The sequence below is a fragment of the Acomys russatus genome, chromosome 19, assembly GCF_903995435.1.
Source record: "Acomys russatus chromosome 19, mAcoRus1.1, whole genome shotgun sequence".
NCBI classification, from domain to species: Eukaryota; Metazoa; Chordata; class Mammalia; order Rodentia; family Muridae; genus Acomys; species Acomys russatus.
The window spans coordinates 53,055,645-53,073,065 of record NC_067155.1 but is presented as its reverse complement, the minus strand read 5'-3'; the positions used below and the strand labels follow the sequence as shown (position 1 = coordinate 53,073,065).

At 47.7% G+C, this 17,421-nt stretch overlaps 1 protein-coding gene across 1 annotated transcript in view; it reads left to right on the top strand.

Annotated features, from left to right (window-relative positions):
* Positions 1-17,421, top strand: part of Cfap251 (cilia and flagella associated protein 251) — a 74,568-nt gene that overhangs the window by 47,415 nt on the left and 9,732 nt on the right. The window contains 4 exon segments of the mRNA XM_051161509.1: positions 32-146; positions 1,185-1,348; positions 4,686-4,776; positions 4,961-5,104. Of these exon segments, the coding sequence (XP_051017466.1) occupies positions 32-146; positions 1,185-1,348; positions 4,686-4,776; positions 4,961-5,104 (514 nt within the window).

Sequence of the window (17,421 nt, the reverse complement as noted above, 5' to 3'; positions counted from 1 at the left end):
TTTTTTTTTTTTTTCTCTTTCCCCTTTACAGAAAGACGCTTCTTGGACCGGCTTATGGGTCACCTATTGAGCACACCCAAGTGCTCCCGGTAAAATCCACGCTGGAGCTGCAGAAGCGCCACCTGGTGTTTATCAACAAAGACAAGGTATAGCCCGGCCTCCTCTACCCCTGCAAGAAAGTACAGTGAGTCCAAAGAGCACAAGGCCCTGTGCAGGCGAGATGGCTCAGCCAGGAAAGGCACTTACAGGCCTGAGTTAGAGCCCCCCCGGACCCAGTAAGAGGAGAGGCTAGCATGGAAAAGCTGTTCTTTGACTTCCAAACACGCACCGAGCACCAGCGTCCCTTCCCAAACAAATACATTTAATAATAAAACAGACGACAAAACCCCGTGGGCCCTCAGCTTATCTGTGGCACAGAATTACCTCCGTTATGGGCCACTGGCCATACTGGGATTTACCACAGATTAGTGCGAATGGCTTCTGGCTTCTGGCTGGTATTTCTTTCTTTCTGTTTTAATTTTCAAGTGTGTACGTATGTAGATGCACATGTGTCATAGTGTGTTTGGAGGTCAAAGGACAACTTTTAGGAGTCCGCTTTCTCCTTCTACCATGTGGGTCCTTGGGGTAGAACCCAGTCAGGCTTGACAGCAAGCGCCTTACTGAGCCATCTCACCAGTCCCTACAAGACATTTCTGAGCTGAGTTCTCAATGTTTCCCAGGGAAAACTCACAGCCTTCCAAAGGATGCTCTTCTTTCTTTCTTTCTTTCTTTCTTTCTTTCTTTCTTTCTTTCAAAAAGGTTTATTTATTTATTATTTGCAGTGTTCTGCCCACATGTGTGCCTGCATGCCAGAAGAGGGCACCAGATCTTGTTATAGATGGTTGTGAACCACCATGTGGGTGCTGGGAATTGAACTCAGGACCTTTGGAAGAACAGACAGTGCTCTTAACCTCTGAGCCATCTCTCCAGCCCTCTTCTTTCTTTCTTATTGACCTGAAAAAAGTATAGTCTTCATGGAAGATACGCAAACCCATTGCACCTAGTTATATGTTAAACTTGACTCTGACGGATGGCTCCAGCCATGTGCCTGGGGCACAAGGGTCTGGATGTAAGCTGGAGTACGCTAGGCTAGCTTGAGCCTCGGGAAGCCAACTCTGAATATCTAATTGCACTTGCTTCTCTAGGTTGGACTCCAGATCTTACCAATTGACGGCAACCCACACAAAACATGTGCCATCGTTTGCCACCCAAACGGGGTGGCTGGGATGGCTCTTTCCTATGATGGGCGCTATGCCTTCACAGCAGGGGGCCAAGATCACTCCGTGGTGAAGTGGAGAATCAACTTAAGGTACGTGAGGGGACATACATAAGGAAATGTAGACACCTATTTGTTTGTTTGTTTGTTTTGTTCTTTGCTTTTTTGAGACAGGGTTTCTCTGTGTAGCCTTGACTGTCCTGGACTTCTTCTGTAGATCAGGCTGGCCTCCAGCTCACAGAGATCCTCCTGCCTCTGCCTCCTAAGTGCTGAGATTACACATGTGCGCTACTACGCCCGCTCTATGCCTTTTTAAAAGATGTATTTGTATGTGTGTGTGCACACATGTGCATGCATGCTTGCATGTGCACTCACTCTCATGCATGTTAAGTCTATACATATGCATGGGGAGGACAGAAGAGAGCATTGGATCCCCTGGAGATGCAGTAAATGTGGTTGTGAGCCGCCCACTAGAGCGCAAGCACTTCCAACCCCAGAGCCGTTGCTCCAGCCCTTAGATCCTTTCTTTTCATCCAATTACAACAGACACTTGCTAAGTGCCTGCTGCATGTCCCCTGCTGTACTAGGACAAACCATACCTGTCTCTCAGGATGTTTCTTGTTGACAGTGATGTGCAGACCACAGGCCGTGGTGCAGTCTCATGGCCAAGGGGCTACACTTCCATCTTGGGTGGTGAGTGCCCCTGGCTCTACCTAGCTCCCTGAAATGTCTGCACATACTCAATGCTGGCCAGAGAAACCAAGGCCAAGTCTCCAAAGTGGACATTACAGAAACAGTAAGGATGAGTTAAGAGTCAGCTGGGCGGTGGAGGCATACACCTTTAATCCCAGCACTCAAGAGGCAGAGGCAGGTGGATCACTGTGAGTTCGAGGCCAGCGTGGTCTACAAAGGGAGTCCAGGACAGCCAAGACTACACAGAGAAACCCTGCCTCAAAAAACAAAACAAAACAAAACAAAACAAACAAACAAACAAAAAACCATACACAGACACAACCCCCAAGAATCTGTTGTCTGTTGCCACCTCTACCCCTCCCTGCCCTGAGAGGAGACCCACTCTGCCCAAAGTGAGCCTGGAAAATTCTAGAGTTGTACACCAAAGAATATAGGGACTTTGATGTCAGAGAGATAGCTTGTAGTCTCTGCTCTGGAATCTAGGCAGTTTTCTTAGTGTCTCTGATCCTTAGATGCCGTCTGTGAAGTGGGAGTAACAACTCTTACAGGGTCGTGTATGGACCAGGCTGGTTTACGTGTATGAACGTGGTAACCAACCTAGAGTTAAGTCATCTATAAATTCATCCTTCCTGCCTTTTCTTCCTGAAAAGGGCATTTGCGTATGAAATGGGACAGGCACTTCAGGTGACCCTTCGTCCATCCAAATGCAGTGATCTGAGTGAACCAGGGCAGAGCAAATGAGTGGGCAGCAGGGTCCTATTTTGGTGGACCTGTCCACTCGAGCTTTAGGGGCAGACTGAACTCCTCAGAGGCACCTCCCTCCATAGGCAGCCTGATTCATGGCTCCCAGGAACGTCTGCCCCTGCCATCTGCCAAGCGCACATCTTTCTCTTTATGGCAGATGTTCACGCTTTCCTTCTTATCCAGAACTTGAGAGAAAAGAGCTGGCAAAATCTGTTCTGGTGCCATGATGGCTTTAAATCGCAGTTGCAACTCTGCCTTTTGCCTCTGCTGTCCTACATGAGCTGATCTGGGCGGGGGGGGGGGGGGGGGGGAGACACTCAGAAATTGCAAGTGAGCTAGCTCTTCACCCAGAAGCATTTCCCTACCTGGCCCCCAACATAAGCTGTCCAAAGTGTCACCCATTTGCCACCTGCAACCCTTGGGGCCACTGGTAAGGGTTCCCCTTTTTTGTTTTTGTCCCCAGTCATTCTGGGATCTGGTAGGGATTCCCAGGAGCGTCCCTATGCTTTGGCTAGAATCCAGACTTCTAAGAATTTCAATTTAATCTGTTGTAGGGACAAAGGATCATTATAAACTAATTAGCACTTTATTGCTGCTTCTGGTGACTTAATATGTTCAGCATTTCACTAATGGAAAGAAATGTAAAAACCCCAAACAAGTAAACAATAGAATTGTCTACCAGGGACAAGGCTGTAACTCAGTTTGGTAGAGTGCCTGCCTAGCATGTAGGAAGTTCTGGGTTCCATTTCTAGTACCATACAAGCGTGCGTGCGTTTTATATCAGCTTGATAAAGGCATCTGAGAGAAGGGAACCCAGGAAGTTGGGGTGTCCTAGGGAGCCAAGTGTATGTGCAGCCTAACCCTTGGGGGTTCCTAGTGGTGACAGGCTCCCACGTCACTTCCGGCCCTGGCCCCCTGCTCTACAACAGCATGTCTGAAAGTGACTTTGTTACGCCTTGAGTCAGGGTCAGGCAAGTTTTGGCCTGGAGAAACGGCTAGCTGGTCACCTGCCTTCATAGTCTCCTGTCAGTGCCAAGTATGGAGAAGACTGGGCCCTGCTGGAGAGCACCTCAGGCTCACGTGGTGAGCAAATGCATCAGGCCCTCCCCTGGCCCCAGCTACAGGGCAGGGGACATTTTGTGGCTTGGAGTGGTGGAATGGTTCCTGAAGGGGAGAGGGGGAAGGCCTGTGGCAAATCCTTAACACGTGTTCACCTATCTAGTTCTTATGGCAGCCCTGTATGACCCTACCCATTTCGCAGATGAGGAAACTGAGCCGAGGTGGGTGTTTCTCATGGTCACGCAGCTTTTGTGCATGCCCCTGTGTTCTCAGTCCTGGCTGCTTCAGTTCCTCACCACGAGTCTTCACTGAAGTGGGTTCTAATTCACCGAATTAGCAGAAATCCAGTGAATGGTTTTGTTTTGTTTTGTTTTTTATATACAGTGATTTTAGATTATTTGCCTTTTTGTGTGAGGAAAATTTGGTTGGTCTCATGCAAAAGTAGGTTTTCTTCCCATTCAAAGGGCCTATTTTTGGAAAAATCTGACCCTGTGTTAGAGAGCGGAGGGCTATTTTTATCCGCTTGGCATGGGTCCCTGTGATCTCCTGGGCTTTTCTGGAAGCAATTAGCGTTGGTGACAGCGCACCTGCACAGCAGCTCTCAGTTTAAGAGGGTTCAGGTCTCAAACTGGAGCCCCCACCCACCCCCAGGGGAGATGTGGTCCCCAAAGCTTTCAGACAAATTGCCAAGCGTCTGCCCTGTCATCAGAGTGAGAGCATCACCATAATTAAGGTGGTGCCCTGTGCGGCTGCACTCCACACTTGAAATTGAATTTTCTGTCATAGGCTTCATCACCAAGGGGCTTTCCTAGGCAAGTTGCAGAGACCCTGACGACAGACGCCTCAGAGGGCCCTTCAGAGGCCACCATCTGTGCGGGGCCCCACAACTTCGTGCATGAGTACCCCCTAATGGTGATGTTTTCTATTGTTCCAGTGCCCTGGAGGCGGCCGTTTCTCTTGGGGGTGAAGACTTGACCCCATTCTATGGTCTGGTGTCTGGTGGCAGGCAAGGAAAATTCTACAGGGTAATTGCCATCAGGGTAAACACTTCCTGGGAGCCTAGTCAAGGGTGTAGAGCCAGTGCTGGGGATTAACCCTCTATGCTTTCCTACAAAGCTCCCTTAGAATATACTTTCTAGAAAATGTCCCCTTCATGGCCGTTTCTGACATCAGGCGGACTGTGTGCTGTTTCTGTTTCATTTGACACAGGAGCTGGAGGACTATTTTTACTACTCTCAGATCCGCAGTCAAGGGATCGACACAATGGAGACCAGGCAGGTGTCTGAGCATATTTGCCTGTCGGAGCTTCCTTTCGTCATGAGAGCAATTGGCTTTTACCCATCGGAGGAGAAGGTAGGTAGAAGGCAAACGAGAACAGTGCTGAGACGGGCTATTTATAACGAGTGCCTCTGGGAGCAGTCATTGCGGGCCAGCCTGGAAACATGCCATTTTTTTCTGAAGCAAATAGATCAGCAAGAAGGTTCTGAGAACTCGCGATGAACTCCTGAGTAACTGAGTGGAGGTAAAGATGTGTCCTGTTTTCAAAGACGGGTTCCTTGTGAGTACGTGGTCTTAGATGCAGCGAGGCCTCCTAAACATTTGCTGCTGCCTGGTCTCTCTGGCCAGCATGAGTATGTGCAGATAGGGAGCCAGGATCTCTGTGCAGCCCTGGCTGTACTCAAACTCACTCTGTAGACCAGGCTGGCCTCAAACTCACAGAGATCTGCCTGCCACTGCCTCCTGAGTGTTGGGATTAAAGGCGTGCACCACCATCGCCTGGCCTGCAACCCCTTTTTTGTCCAAGAAAGTTTTACACAACCCTGGGTATGTTGGTGTACACAAATCAAAGATTTGCTGATAATAAACTATGAAGAAACCTATTTAAAAAAAAAACAAGTCTTGCTTTTCATACAGTGGTACTATTTGTTAAAGACAAAACAAATTTGCACACCAGTGAGGTGGTTGTGCTTATTTATTTTTACATAAGACTGAAATCTTAGCTGCATGCCTGATGCTGCAGGAGATGAAACACCTTCAGCGGTTTTCAGAGGTGGCCGAGGTTTGGTTTTGTAATCCTTAATACTAAGAATACTGCTTTACCTGTAATCCCAGCACTTCAGACACAGAGGCAGGGGCTTCAGAAGTTCAAGGTCAACTTCAGACACATAACAAATTTGAGGCTAGTCTGTCCTGTCTCAAAAAACAAAACAACAAAATTAGAACCTTGTAGTAGAGATAATCACTTAATATTTTGATGAATTTTGACGAATTCCCTTCTATTGTTTATATGTGATGTAGTCATATCTGTATTTTAAATTATAATTAAATATAAGTATAATTATAATGCCAATAAAGAACTGGCTGGGGCCAGGTGTAGTGGTGTACACTTTTAATCCAAGCACTTGGGAGGCAGAGGCAGGTGGATGTCTGTGAGTTCAAGGCCAGCCTGATCTACAAAATCAAGTCCAGGACAGCCAAGGCTACACCGAGAAACCCTGTCTTGGAAAAAAAAAATTTTTTTTTTTTGGCATTATGGTATATTTACATATACAATATATCAGTGTTAAGCTGTGTGTATACATGTGTATTTTAGTGAGGGTATGTTTGTGAGTATAGCACCAACACCCTAAGTGTCCATTGTTTTGTGAGCTTGATGTGCCTTTAAGAGGCATGAGCCCAACTGACTCCTTCCCTAGCTGACTGATGCCGGGGGTGTCTGGAGCGTCTGGCTGTGTCTCTACAGCTGCACTGAACACCTCTGTTCCCATCGTTCAGAGTCCAAGCAGAACTTGGACCACGTCAGAGAACAGGAGCTTTAAGGCCCTATTGCCAGCCAGGTGTGGTAGCACTCACCTGTGGTCAGTGGCCAAGAAAGCATGCACAGCCCACATGAAGGTGTTCCTTGAGCTGCTGCTGTGTTGTCCTGACAGTCTGGAGCCCGAGCCCAGGAGTTCAGTTCTTTCTCAGAGAAATGTTTGTTTTGTTTTGGCTTTGGTCTTCTGATATAGGGTCACCCCATGTAACCCTGGCCTGGAACTTACTATGTAGACCAGGCCGTATTCAAACCAATAAGCGATCCACCACCTGGTAACAGTGGGCCTGACCTCATCACAGTCTAGAAGCATACACTGCCCAGGCTACCAGGCCTGGCCACCCACCCTTCCTAGCGTCTGAGACAGGCTCAGTCCACCCTCATGGGACGGACTTGAGCCGAGTGGCATGGTTCCCAATTGAGACTGTGCTTGGGCTCTGGATGTGGCTCAGCGGTGGAGCTCTTGCCTAGCTCTGTCTGGGACAGCGGTGGCACCCACCTCCTGGGCTTCTGGGAAGATTTTGTGGGCAGCTAGCTGTTTAGCTTAGTCCATGGGACATGGTAAGTGTCTGAAAAGTACCCAGTGTAGCTGCCTTTTTCATACTTCTGGCCCATGGGTTGCCCATTGCGGGCTCTGACATTCAAGGTTCCACACCCTTCTTTGTGCTGGGGATAGAACCCAGGGCTTGACATATGCTAAGCAAGCACTCTGACACTTAGCTGTCTTTCCAGCCCTCGGAAGTTCAAGGTTATTCTCAGCTGTGCAAGCAAGTCCTAGGCTAGCCTGGGCTACATAAGACCCTGCCTCACCAGACACAGTGCTAGGCATCTGTAATCTCAGAACTTGGAGGGCAGAGACAGGTAGATCTCTGTGAGTTCGAGGCCAGCCTGCTCTATAAAGCAAGTCCAGGACAGCCTGGGCTACACAGAGAAACCCTGTCTTGGGGGGGAAAAAAAGTGAAATAAAACAAAAAAACTCTGCCTCAAAAAACCCCAAATGACAAAAACCATTTACTTGGGCGGGAGTGGCAGTTCTCAACAGTGGATCAAGATCCCGTTGGCAAACCAGTATCTCCAAAAATATTTACACTGTGATTCCTAACAGTAGCAAAACTACACTTATGAAGTAGCAACCAAAATAATGTTATGGTTGTGGTCACCACAGCATGAGGAGCTATGTTAATGGGTCTCGGCATTGGGAAGGCTGAGAACCACTGGGGTAGAAGCATAGCTCAGTATAATGGGTCTTGTCTGACCAAGGTCCAAGTTCCATTGCAGCATCCAACCCCCCACTCCTCACTGTGCACACAAGTGCACTTACTCTTTGGAGATGTTGTCTGAAGTTCCCATGATCCAGTGTGCAGATTTTGTTAACTCATGCACCTGTATGTCAGGAGCTGCACAAGATATTTCTGATCTTCTTCTTCTTCTTCTTCTTCTTCTTCTTCTTCTTCTTCTTCTTCTTCTTCTTCTTCTTCTTCTTCTTCTTCTGTTTGTTTGTTTTCTGAAACTTCTGTGTAGCCTTGACTGTCCCAGAACTCACTCTGTAGACCACCAGGCTGGCCTCAAACTCACAGAGATCTGCCTGCCTCTGCCTCCTGGGATTAAAGTGCTGGGGTTACAGGCATGCAACCCCCATACCTGAATGATCTGTTGTTCTTATGTCAGATTTATAGTAATTAAAAACAAAATCTCTTCAGGGCTTGTAAATCTCTGACCCTGGCTCTGCTGACGTTCATGGAACACTTCCTATGAGAACACAACTGTGCCTCCACCCCTCCACCCGACTTCCCTAAGAAGTTGTGCGGAGAAGTTGGCCTAGCCAGCTTGGGGATACACAAGACTCCAGTGCAGAGCCGATCCAGCCCCGACCCAAAACTATGCAGTGTTCATAATTTTCTTACATCATCACAGCCATCTCTGGATTTGAAGATAATACAGTACATTGAAGTCAAATTTCACAAGAGTACAACCTTCCCCAAAGAATTTCCTAGCCCCCCTTTCTTCTACAGAAAGGTGCACATACACAGAGTGTTGCCTAGGGTGGCTGATTGAAGAGAGGGATTTCCCAAGTCTTCGTGTTGTCCGTTTGTTTGTTTTGAGTCCCTGCGTGGCACAGGCTGGCAGCTCTCCAGCCCCTCCTTGGCGTAGTATAGATAGATGCATGGTAGGCGTGCACCACACCCTATTTTAGATTAACAAGGTGTGTAACGTCATAGAAGGGGCCAGAAGGAAGTGTCCAGTCTCTACCACTGGCAGAGTCAGGAAGTCGCCTCTACTATCCATCTGACTGGGGGGATCGTCTGCGTGCTGCTGGCTCCCTCCTCTCCTGCAGCCCTCATTTGCCTCACACAGCATTGAGTAATCTGGGCTGTTTCGTAGTGACTTAAGATCAGTGCGACCTCTCAGTTCAATAAATCTAAGGCTAATCCTGGTAGAAACATATGTGCCCCCAGCAAGCGCCCCAATAGCAGGCGCTCAGCACATGTTAATCGAATGAGTGAGTAAATGAGCAAATGGCGCCCAGTGGCCTCATTCAACTGCAAGGACGAAGAGAAAAGCAGGAAAGCCTGGCATTACTGTTTGATCTCAGATAATTACCAAGTTCCTTAATGTACTGGCAATCTCGGGAGTGGAAGAGTTCTACCCAAGTATGTGCGCGCTCTCTCTCTCTCTCTGTCTCTCTGTCTCTGTCTCTGTCTCTCCCTGTCTCTCTGTCTCTGTCTGTCTGTCTGTCTGTCTCTGTCTCTCTCTGTCTCTGTCTGTCTGTCTGTCTGTCTGTCTGTCTCTCTCGCTCCATGATGCATATGTGAAGGTCAAAGGGCGAGTTGCTGGAGTTGGTTCTTTCCTACCTACCATGCGGGGCCCAGGAATTGAACCCAGGTTATCACTCCCGGTAGCAAGCACCTTAACCACCTCGTCAGCCCTGACACATCTCATTTTAAGAATATATACTGGAGGCTGGAAAGATGCCTAGAAGGTAAGATCACTGACTACACTTCTTGAATACCTAGGTTCAATTCCGGGCACCCACATGGTAGTTCACAAACATCTGGTAACGCTAACTCCAAGAGATTTGATACCCCTTTCTTCCTCTGCACACACAAAGCATGTGTGTGGTGCACAGACATACATGCTGGGCAAAAACCCATACACATTAAAAATATTTATTTATTTCTATTTTTCTGGTTTTTTTGATAAAAGGTTTCTCTGTGTAGCCTTGGCTCTCCTGGACTCGCTTTGTAGACCAGGCTGGTCTTGAACTTACAGAGGTTCTCCCGCCTCTGCCTCCTAAGTGCTGGGATTACAGGCATGCACCACCACGCCTGGCTTATAATAAGTTTTTTAAAAATTAAGAAAAGGATATATCCTTCAGAGAAAACATCACACATGTAAGATGGTACTCCTAGGGAAAGAACAGTTATTGCAGGATTGTTAACTGTAGCAACAACTGAGGAAACTGGCCCGGAGAGACGCCTCAGCAGTTAAGAGCACTGGCCACTTTTCTGGAGGGCCCAGGCTCAATTCCTAACACCCACATAGCTGCACAGCTGTCTGTAACTTCAGTCCCGGGGGACCTAACACCCTCTCCTGGCCTTTGAGGACACTAGGCACACACGTAAAATACAGATATTCATGCACGCAAAACACCCATACACATAAAACAAAGTTTTAAAAAATTGAAACAGTTCTAACGCCCAATGATGGGAGATAGGATCAATAAAATAAGGCAGGCCTGTACTCAGGAGCCATTGAAAGTGAGATTGACGGGCTAGCCTGGGCTCAGTGGAGTGCTCAGCTCGCCAAAGCTCTGGATTCTCAGTACCCAGCACTACATAAAATCAAGTGCATCTCTGTAACCCCAGCATTTTGTCTTGGGGGAGAGTGAGATCAAGGGTAGAGGTCTCTAGTTACACAGATAATTACTTATACGGCCAGACCTGGTGACGGTGCACGCCTGTCCTCCGACTACTCAGGAGGCTGCGGCGGGCGGGAGAATGACAAGTTTAAGGCCTGTCTGGGCAGCAGTGTAAGACCTTGTCTCAAAACGAACTTAGTGGCATCTCAGTGGTAGTGCGTGTGTGAGGGTCCTGGGTTGCGTCCTCCGTACCACCCAATAATCGTGTGTATTTGTGTGCCTAACCTGAAGGAACAGGTTCCAAGCCTGTAATGACACTCATTCCTGGGGGGCTGCAAGTTGGGCGATCGCTCTCTTCCTACTTCCTACATACAGTCTGAGGTGACCTGGGACCTCCGGGATCAACTGAAATCTGACTGTGGTCTCCTTCAGCAGGCTCAGGCCTGCCCAGTCTCCGCATGTGACATCACCCTGGGCCTGATGTTCATCTCTCCCTCGATTTGCACACAAACACGAAGCCTGCTCCCTCAGGAACATTCTTGAGGTGCCAGAAAGGGTCACACATAACCGTACTTCACTGCATGTGACCACCCTCCATGAGCTTCCTGGCACATTTCCATCCCGCTGGGATCTCTCCTGCTACCACCCCTAGCTCTTCCTACCTCCTGCCTCGGGAGCCCTGGGAACACCCACATTCCCCTTGGCTCTTCTCAGTTTCTATCTCCTGGGCAGGTGTGTCGGCCCATCAAGGGTCTAAAAGTGAAAAGCCTGCTTGCTTGACAGCTTTTCTGTCCCCTCAGCAGGCAGCGTGTTTGTGAAGGGGCAGGGGCTACTACTAGGTTTTCATGCAATTTTTTTAAACTACTAGCATATAGTTTGCATTGCTTTTGTATTCAGAACAACAACAACAAACCAAAAAACAAAAGACAAACACACAAGAGCCTCTCAAAGCTGTCCATGCTAGTCTGTTAGACTGTGGTCCCAGCAGGGCTAGGGATCGTAGCTAATTGGTGCAAGCTCACCCATATAGAGGGGCTGTCATGAGTACAGCTCCACCTCTGGAAAAGCCCCCAGGGCTCCTAGTAGGTTGGAACCTACTCTGAAAAGTAATGCCAGGAGGTTATTTCCACCTTAAGGTAAGAGAAATGGCCCAGTGTTCTAGGGGAGGCCTGACTGGGAGAGGCTTGCAGCAGGACAGTCACCCAGCTAGTTTCCTGCAGAAAGGTGGCAAGGCAAAAGTATTTATCATTAACACTGAAGTAAATCCCAGAATACCCATGAGCCACTGGATAAAGCAAGCAGGAAATGACACTGTTACCACAAGTGTGAAGCAGATGGGACGGTGGGGGGGGGGTGCATGCTTTTCTCTTGCACACTCAGTGTGCACCTGATTCCATGAAGGATGTCCTGGAACTCTCAGTGGCCCCAGGAAGCATGCAGGCCCTTGCTTTCTCTATCCTACTCATTTTATAGGTGGTGAAAGTAAGGCTTGGAGCAGGGAGGGAGTTTGCACTGCCACTCTGTTACTGAGGGCGGAGCCAGAACCCAGGAAGTGCCTGGTGCAAAGAAGGGGAGATGTTGATCCCCACATGTCGCTGGATTTCCGGGGTTTTGTTTGTTTCTGTGCCAGGCAAGCACCTGACCACTGAACTGCACCCTGCCCAAGGCATGTACTCTTTCTTGTGCTCCACTGTTGGGAGCTTTCACAGCAAGTGTGCGCCGATCTCTGCCTTCATGATTATAAAAGACTGGATGGAGAACAGCGATGTTGGGGAAAATATATTTCTTCTTTTTCTCTTCTTTCTCTTTTCTTTTTTTGGTTTTTTGAGACAGGGTCTCTCTGTGTAGCCTTGGCTGTCCTGGACTCACTTTGTAGACCAGGCTGGCCTCGAACTCACAGAGATCCACCTGCCTCTGCCTCCCGAGTGCTGGGATTAAATGCATGCACCACCATGCCTGGCTCTGCCTACTTTCTTAAAAAACTACTATAGAATAACACAAGGCATACAATGTGCCTATTTAGAGAGTGCAGTTCAGTAGGTTTTGGGTTGTTTACAGAACTGTGCAGTCATCAACCCTGTGCATCCCCAGAATATTGTCATCATCCAAAAAAGCCCCATACCCATTATCAGCCACTTTCTGCCCCTCCTCCCCGTGCCTTGGCAACTGCCAATCTGTCCTCTGTCTGTGCAGCCTTGTCTATTTTTGATTGCATAAAAATAGATCATACAGTATGCGATATGTCTGGCTTAGTTCATTCGGCTTGGCGTGTTCAAGATTCATTCAAAATGTAGCATGCATCAGGCCTTCATCTTTTTATTTTTTAATATTTAAGTTTTTAACTTGTTTGTTCTTGTTTGTTTGAGACAAGGTCTTTCTAGATAGCCCTAGCTGTCCTGGAACTCACTATGTAGACCAGGCTGGCCCTGAACTCACAGATATTCACGTGCCTTTGTCCCCCAGTGTGCTGGGATCAAAGCCACCACACCTGGCTAATATTTTTATTCTTTAAATTTTTCATTTTTGACCTATTTTTATGTGTATGAATATTTGCCTGCTACACTAAGAAAATGGGGTCAGATCCCCTGGAACTGGGACTGTGGATGGTTGTGAGTCACTGTGTGGAAGCTGGGAACTGAACCTGGATCCTCTGGAAGAACAAGAAATGTTCTCTCTTTTTTTTTTTTTTTTTTTTTTTACTATTTATTTATTATTATGTACACAGTGTTCTGCCTGCATGTACACCTGCAGGCCAGAAGAGGGCGCCAGATCTCATTGTGGATGACTGTGAGCCACCATATGGTTGCTGGGAATCGAACTCAGGACCTCTGGAAGAGCAGTCAGTGCTCTTAACCGCTGAGCCATCTCTCCAGTCCAAGAAATGTTCTTAACTGCTATTTATTATTTTTTGGTTTTGCTTTTTTTTTTTTCAAGACAGGGTTTCCCTGTGTAGCCTTGGCTGTCCTTTGTAGGCCAGGCTGGCCTCAAATTCACAAAGATATGCCTCCCTCTGAGATTACAGGCATGCGCCACCGCACCCAGCTCACTTTATTATTTTTTAATTATGTACTTGCGTGTGTCTCTGCATATAATTTGAACACAAAAGCACATGTAACACTCTTTCTTTTTAACTCTACTTTATTTGGGGCATTTAGGCCTCAACCTCCCTTCCAACCTCCCAACCTTACCTAGGAGAAAGGTGGTGGGTGTTTTGGTTTTTGTTTTTTTCTTGAGACAGGGTCTCTCTATGTTAGCCTTGTCTGTCCTGGACTCGCTTTGTAGACTGGGTTGGCCTTGAAATCACAGTGATCCACCTGCCTCTGCCTCCCGAGTGCTGGGATTAAAGGTGTGTGCCACCACGCTTGGCCCGAGAGAGACGGTTAGTGGAGAGAGGAGGCCCCTTCACTTCTCCCTGCTATTTAGGGTCAACTGGGTTCTTTTTTTTATTTTTATTTTTTTAAGATTTATTTATTTATACAGTATTCTGCCTATGTGTGTGCCTGCACGCCAGAAGAGGGCACCAGATCTTTTTATAGATGGTTGTGAGCCACCATGTAGTTGCTGGGAATTGAACTCGCAACCTTTGGAAGAACAGACAGTGCTCTTAACCTCTGAGCCATCTCTCCAGCCCCAGCTAGGTTCTTTTACAATATACCTGTCTCTGCCAAGCCACTGCTCTCTGAAGTGTTGCTCTCCATCTGTCTGTTCCAAACCTCGACACTGTCCACCTCTGATCTCTTCCAGCTACTGCAGGAACACACCAACACCACACGCCACACAATGCTCTCTCTGTGTTCTTACTTATAGCCTCAGAGGCCACACCCCTCTCCATGCTGCGTCACCAGCTGGCAAAGGCCACACCCCTCAGGAGACAATTAACAAGTGTGGATAAGCTAAGGCTCAAACTAAAATCCCACATTTGAGATTAGAACAAAAACATATTTACATATCAGAACTGATACAAAAAAACACAAGACTTCCATTACAAGTGCAGTTACTTACAGGGGCCAGAAGAGTACCCCGACAGAGTAGCAACTACTTTTTTTTACGTATACATTGCTCTGCCTGCTTGTACCCTGCAGGCCAGAAGAGGGCACCACATCACATTATAGATGGTTGTGAGCCACCATGTGGTTGCTGGGAATTGAACTCAGGACCTCTGGAAGAGCAGTCAGTGCTTTTAACCACTGAGCCATCTCTCCAGCCCCTGTAGCAACTACTTTTAACTGCAGTGATGAGGATGAGGATGGTGGTGGTGATGATGTCATCATGATGATGATGGAGATATCTCTCTCTCTCTCTCTCTCTCTCTCTCTCTCTCTCTCTCTCTCTCATTTTTTCAAGACAGGTTTCTCTATGTAGCCTTGGCTGTCCTGGGCTCGCTCTGTAGGCCAGGCTAGCCTTGAACTCACAGTGATCTGCCTGCCTCTGCCTCCTAAATGCTAGGATTAATGGCATGTGCCACCACACCTGGCTGATGATGGGCCTTTTTTTTTTTTTTTTACCCAAATGAGTATTTTACCTACATGTATGTTGGTGCACGGAGTCCATGCCTGATGCATGTGGAGGTCAGAAGAGGTTAGACCTGCTGAAGCTGTAGTTCTGCATTAGACCTGCTGAAGCTGTAGTCCTGCATGGTTTTGAGCCATTCACAGGTGCTGGAATCCAGATCCTTCACAAGGGCAGTCAGTGCTCCCAACAGCTGAGTCATCTTTTTGATCCCCTTTCGTTCCTTTTACTGCTGAATAATATTCTATTGGTGAATTTGCCACATTGTATTTGTCTGCACATGGGCTGATGGGCCTTTGGGTTGTTTCTAGCATGGCACTATCATGAGTGATGCTGTCCTGTGCACTGCTTGTGTGGGTGGCTCTCCATTTCTCCTGTGCGTGTGCTAACGAGTGGAATCGCCTCGCCTTGTGGGAATTCTGTGTGTGTCTGTTGGGGGATTTTTATCCATGTTGTTTCTTGACTGGAAACCAGCATGCATCCGGGTGCCTCAGTGTGCCCAGGACCCGATCAGAATTTCTGACAGTGGGTGGGCACCTTGCCAACCTATTCTCGTGGTTTTGGGAAAAGCTACAGGACTTGGCATTCAGAGCAAGACCATCTTTTTTAAAACCTTTAGAAGGACGCATGCTACATACGCTCTCCCATTAGCCACTCACTAGCTGCGTCTGTTGTCTGATAGACTGTTGCAATTCCACAATGTAATCTGTCACTTTCAAGTTACTGAAAGGCCCCATAGGGCAGACATAATGCTGCCAAGAAGTGGCCCTGCCATAGAAGCCATAAAGTGCTCCTTTTAACTGGGAAGGTAAAAGTTCTCTGCTTAAAAAGGAACAAAGGGGGATATGACTTTCTCACATACTCTGGTGCTTCACATTTGACCATGTCCCCTGGAGGGGGAGACCTGGTGGCACTCAGAGGAAGGACAGCAGGTTACCAAGAAGAGACTTGATACCCTATGAGCAGATACAGGGGGAGATAATCCCCCTCAGGAACAGTATAGGGGAGGGGAGTAAGGGAAAAAAGGGAGGGAGGGAAGAATGGGAGGATACAAGGGCTGGGATAGCCATTGAGATGTAACAAGAATTAAAAAAAAAAAAAAAAAAGGAACAAAGGGTCAGGCTGAGTGCTCACTGAGCACATGCAGTTCCATAGGTTCCATACCTAGGACCACAAAACAGTGACAATAACAACAAAGAAAGAAGTGTTCTAATACCTATGGTGAGAACAAAGCAAACCTGTAAGAAAATGCTGGGGTGGGCAACCAGGAGAGGGCAGGAGGAGTGGGCGATGAGCTGCTGCAAAGGACGGACTTGCCATATATCCTTTAATCCCAGCGCTCAGGAGCCAGAGGCCGGCAGATCTCTGTGAGTTCGAGGCCAGCATGGCCTACAAAGTGAGTCAGGGCAGCCAAGGCTACACAGAGAAACCCTGTGAGGCAGGAAGAGGGTGTGGGCAGTGTGGAGAGTCTTCTGTCCCCCTGACCCCATGATAGTCTCATGGAAGGACGCATGCCGGTCCCCCAGAGCCACCTCCTAAAAAGGAAAATGGCCTCGGTTCACGTATATCATGTTGCTCTCCATTTAATAGGGAGCTTATAAAACTTAATTATGAAACGGGATTCAGAAGCCCTCTGTGACTTCCTGTGGCTGACAACAGGGATTGCAAACCAAAAGGCCTTCAGGGTTCAGTAAAGGGCTGAAGGAAAATCGATCTGCGGGAGGGACTCAGGCCACCGGGATCAGCTCACCCTTGTGTCGCAGGGCCTGAGGTGGCAGCGCCAACAAGAGGCAACCTGCTGTATGTCTAAATGTTTAAAATTATTGGTCAGGTAAGAAATCATTCAGTAAATATTCTACCTCAATTAAGCCAGGGCTGAGGCCATTCTAGAAGCCGAGTCACATGAGCTAGGGCAGGAAGTGGTTACTCCAAATAAGGCTTTTGAGGGGATTTTTTTTTTCTTTTTTCTTTTTTTGAGATGGTATCTTACTATCCCTGGCTATTGTGAAACTCATGTAGACCAGGCTGGCCAGAAACTCACAGAGATCCTCCTGCATCTGCCTCCTGAGTGCTGGGATGAAAGGTGTGCACCACCAGGGTCAGTACGGATTTTTGTTTTTGTTTTGTTCCAAAAGGCTTTATCAGTACAGATTTTTTAAAAGAGTTTTTTTGTTTTTGTTTTTTGCTTGCTTATTATTTATCGGAAACAAGGTCTCTCTGTGTGTAGTCCTGGCTGTCCTAGAGCTTGCTGTGAAAGCAGGCTGGCTTCTTCAAACTCAGAGAGAGCCTCCTGTCTCTGCCCTCCCTAGTGCTGGGATTAAAGGCAAGTGCCACCAGGTCAGACTGATCTTTACTTTTAGTTTTGTGTGTGTGAACGCAGGTGCTCCCGGAAGCCAAAAAGGGAGTATCAAGTCCTTTGAGGCTGGAGTGACAGGCGGCTGCGAGCGGCTGAACTTGGGTCCTCCACAAGAGTTCTTTTAACAAGAGCCA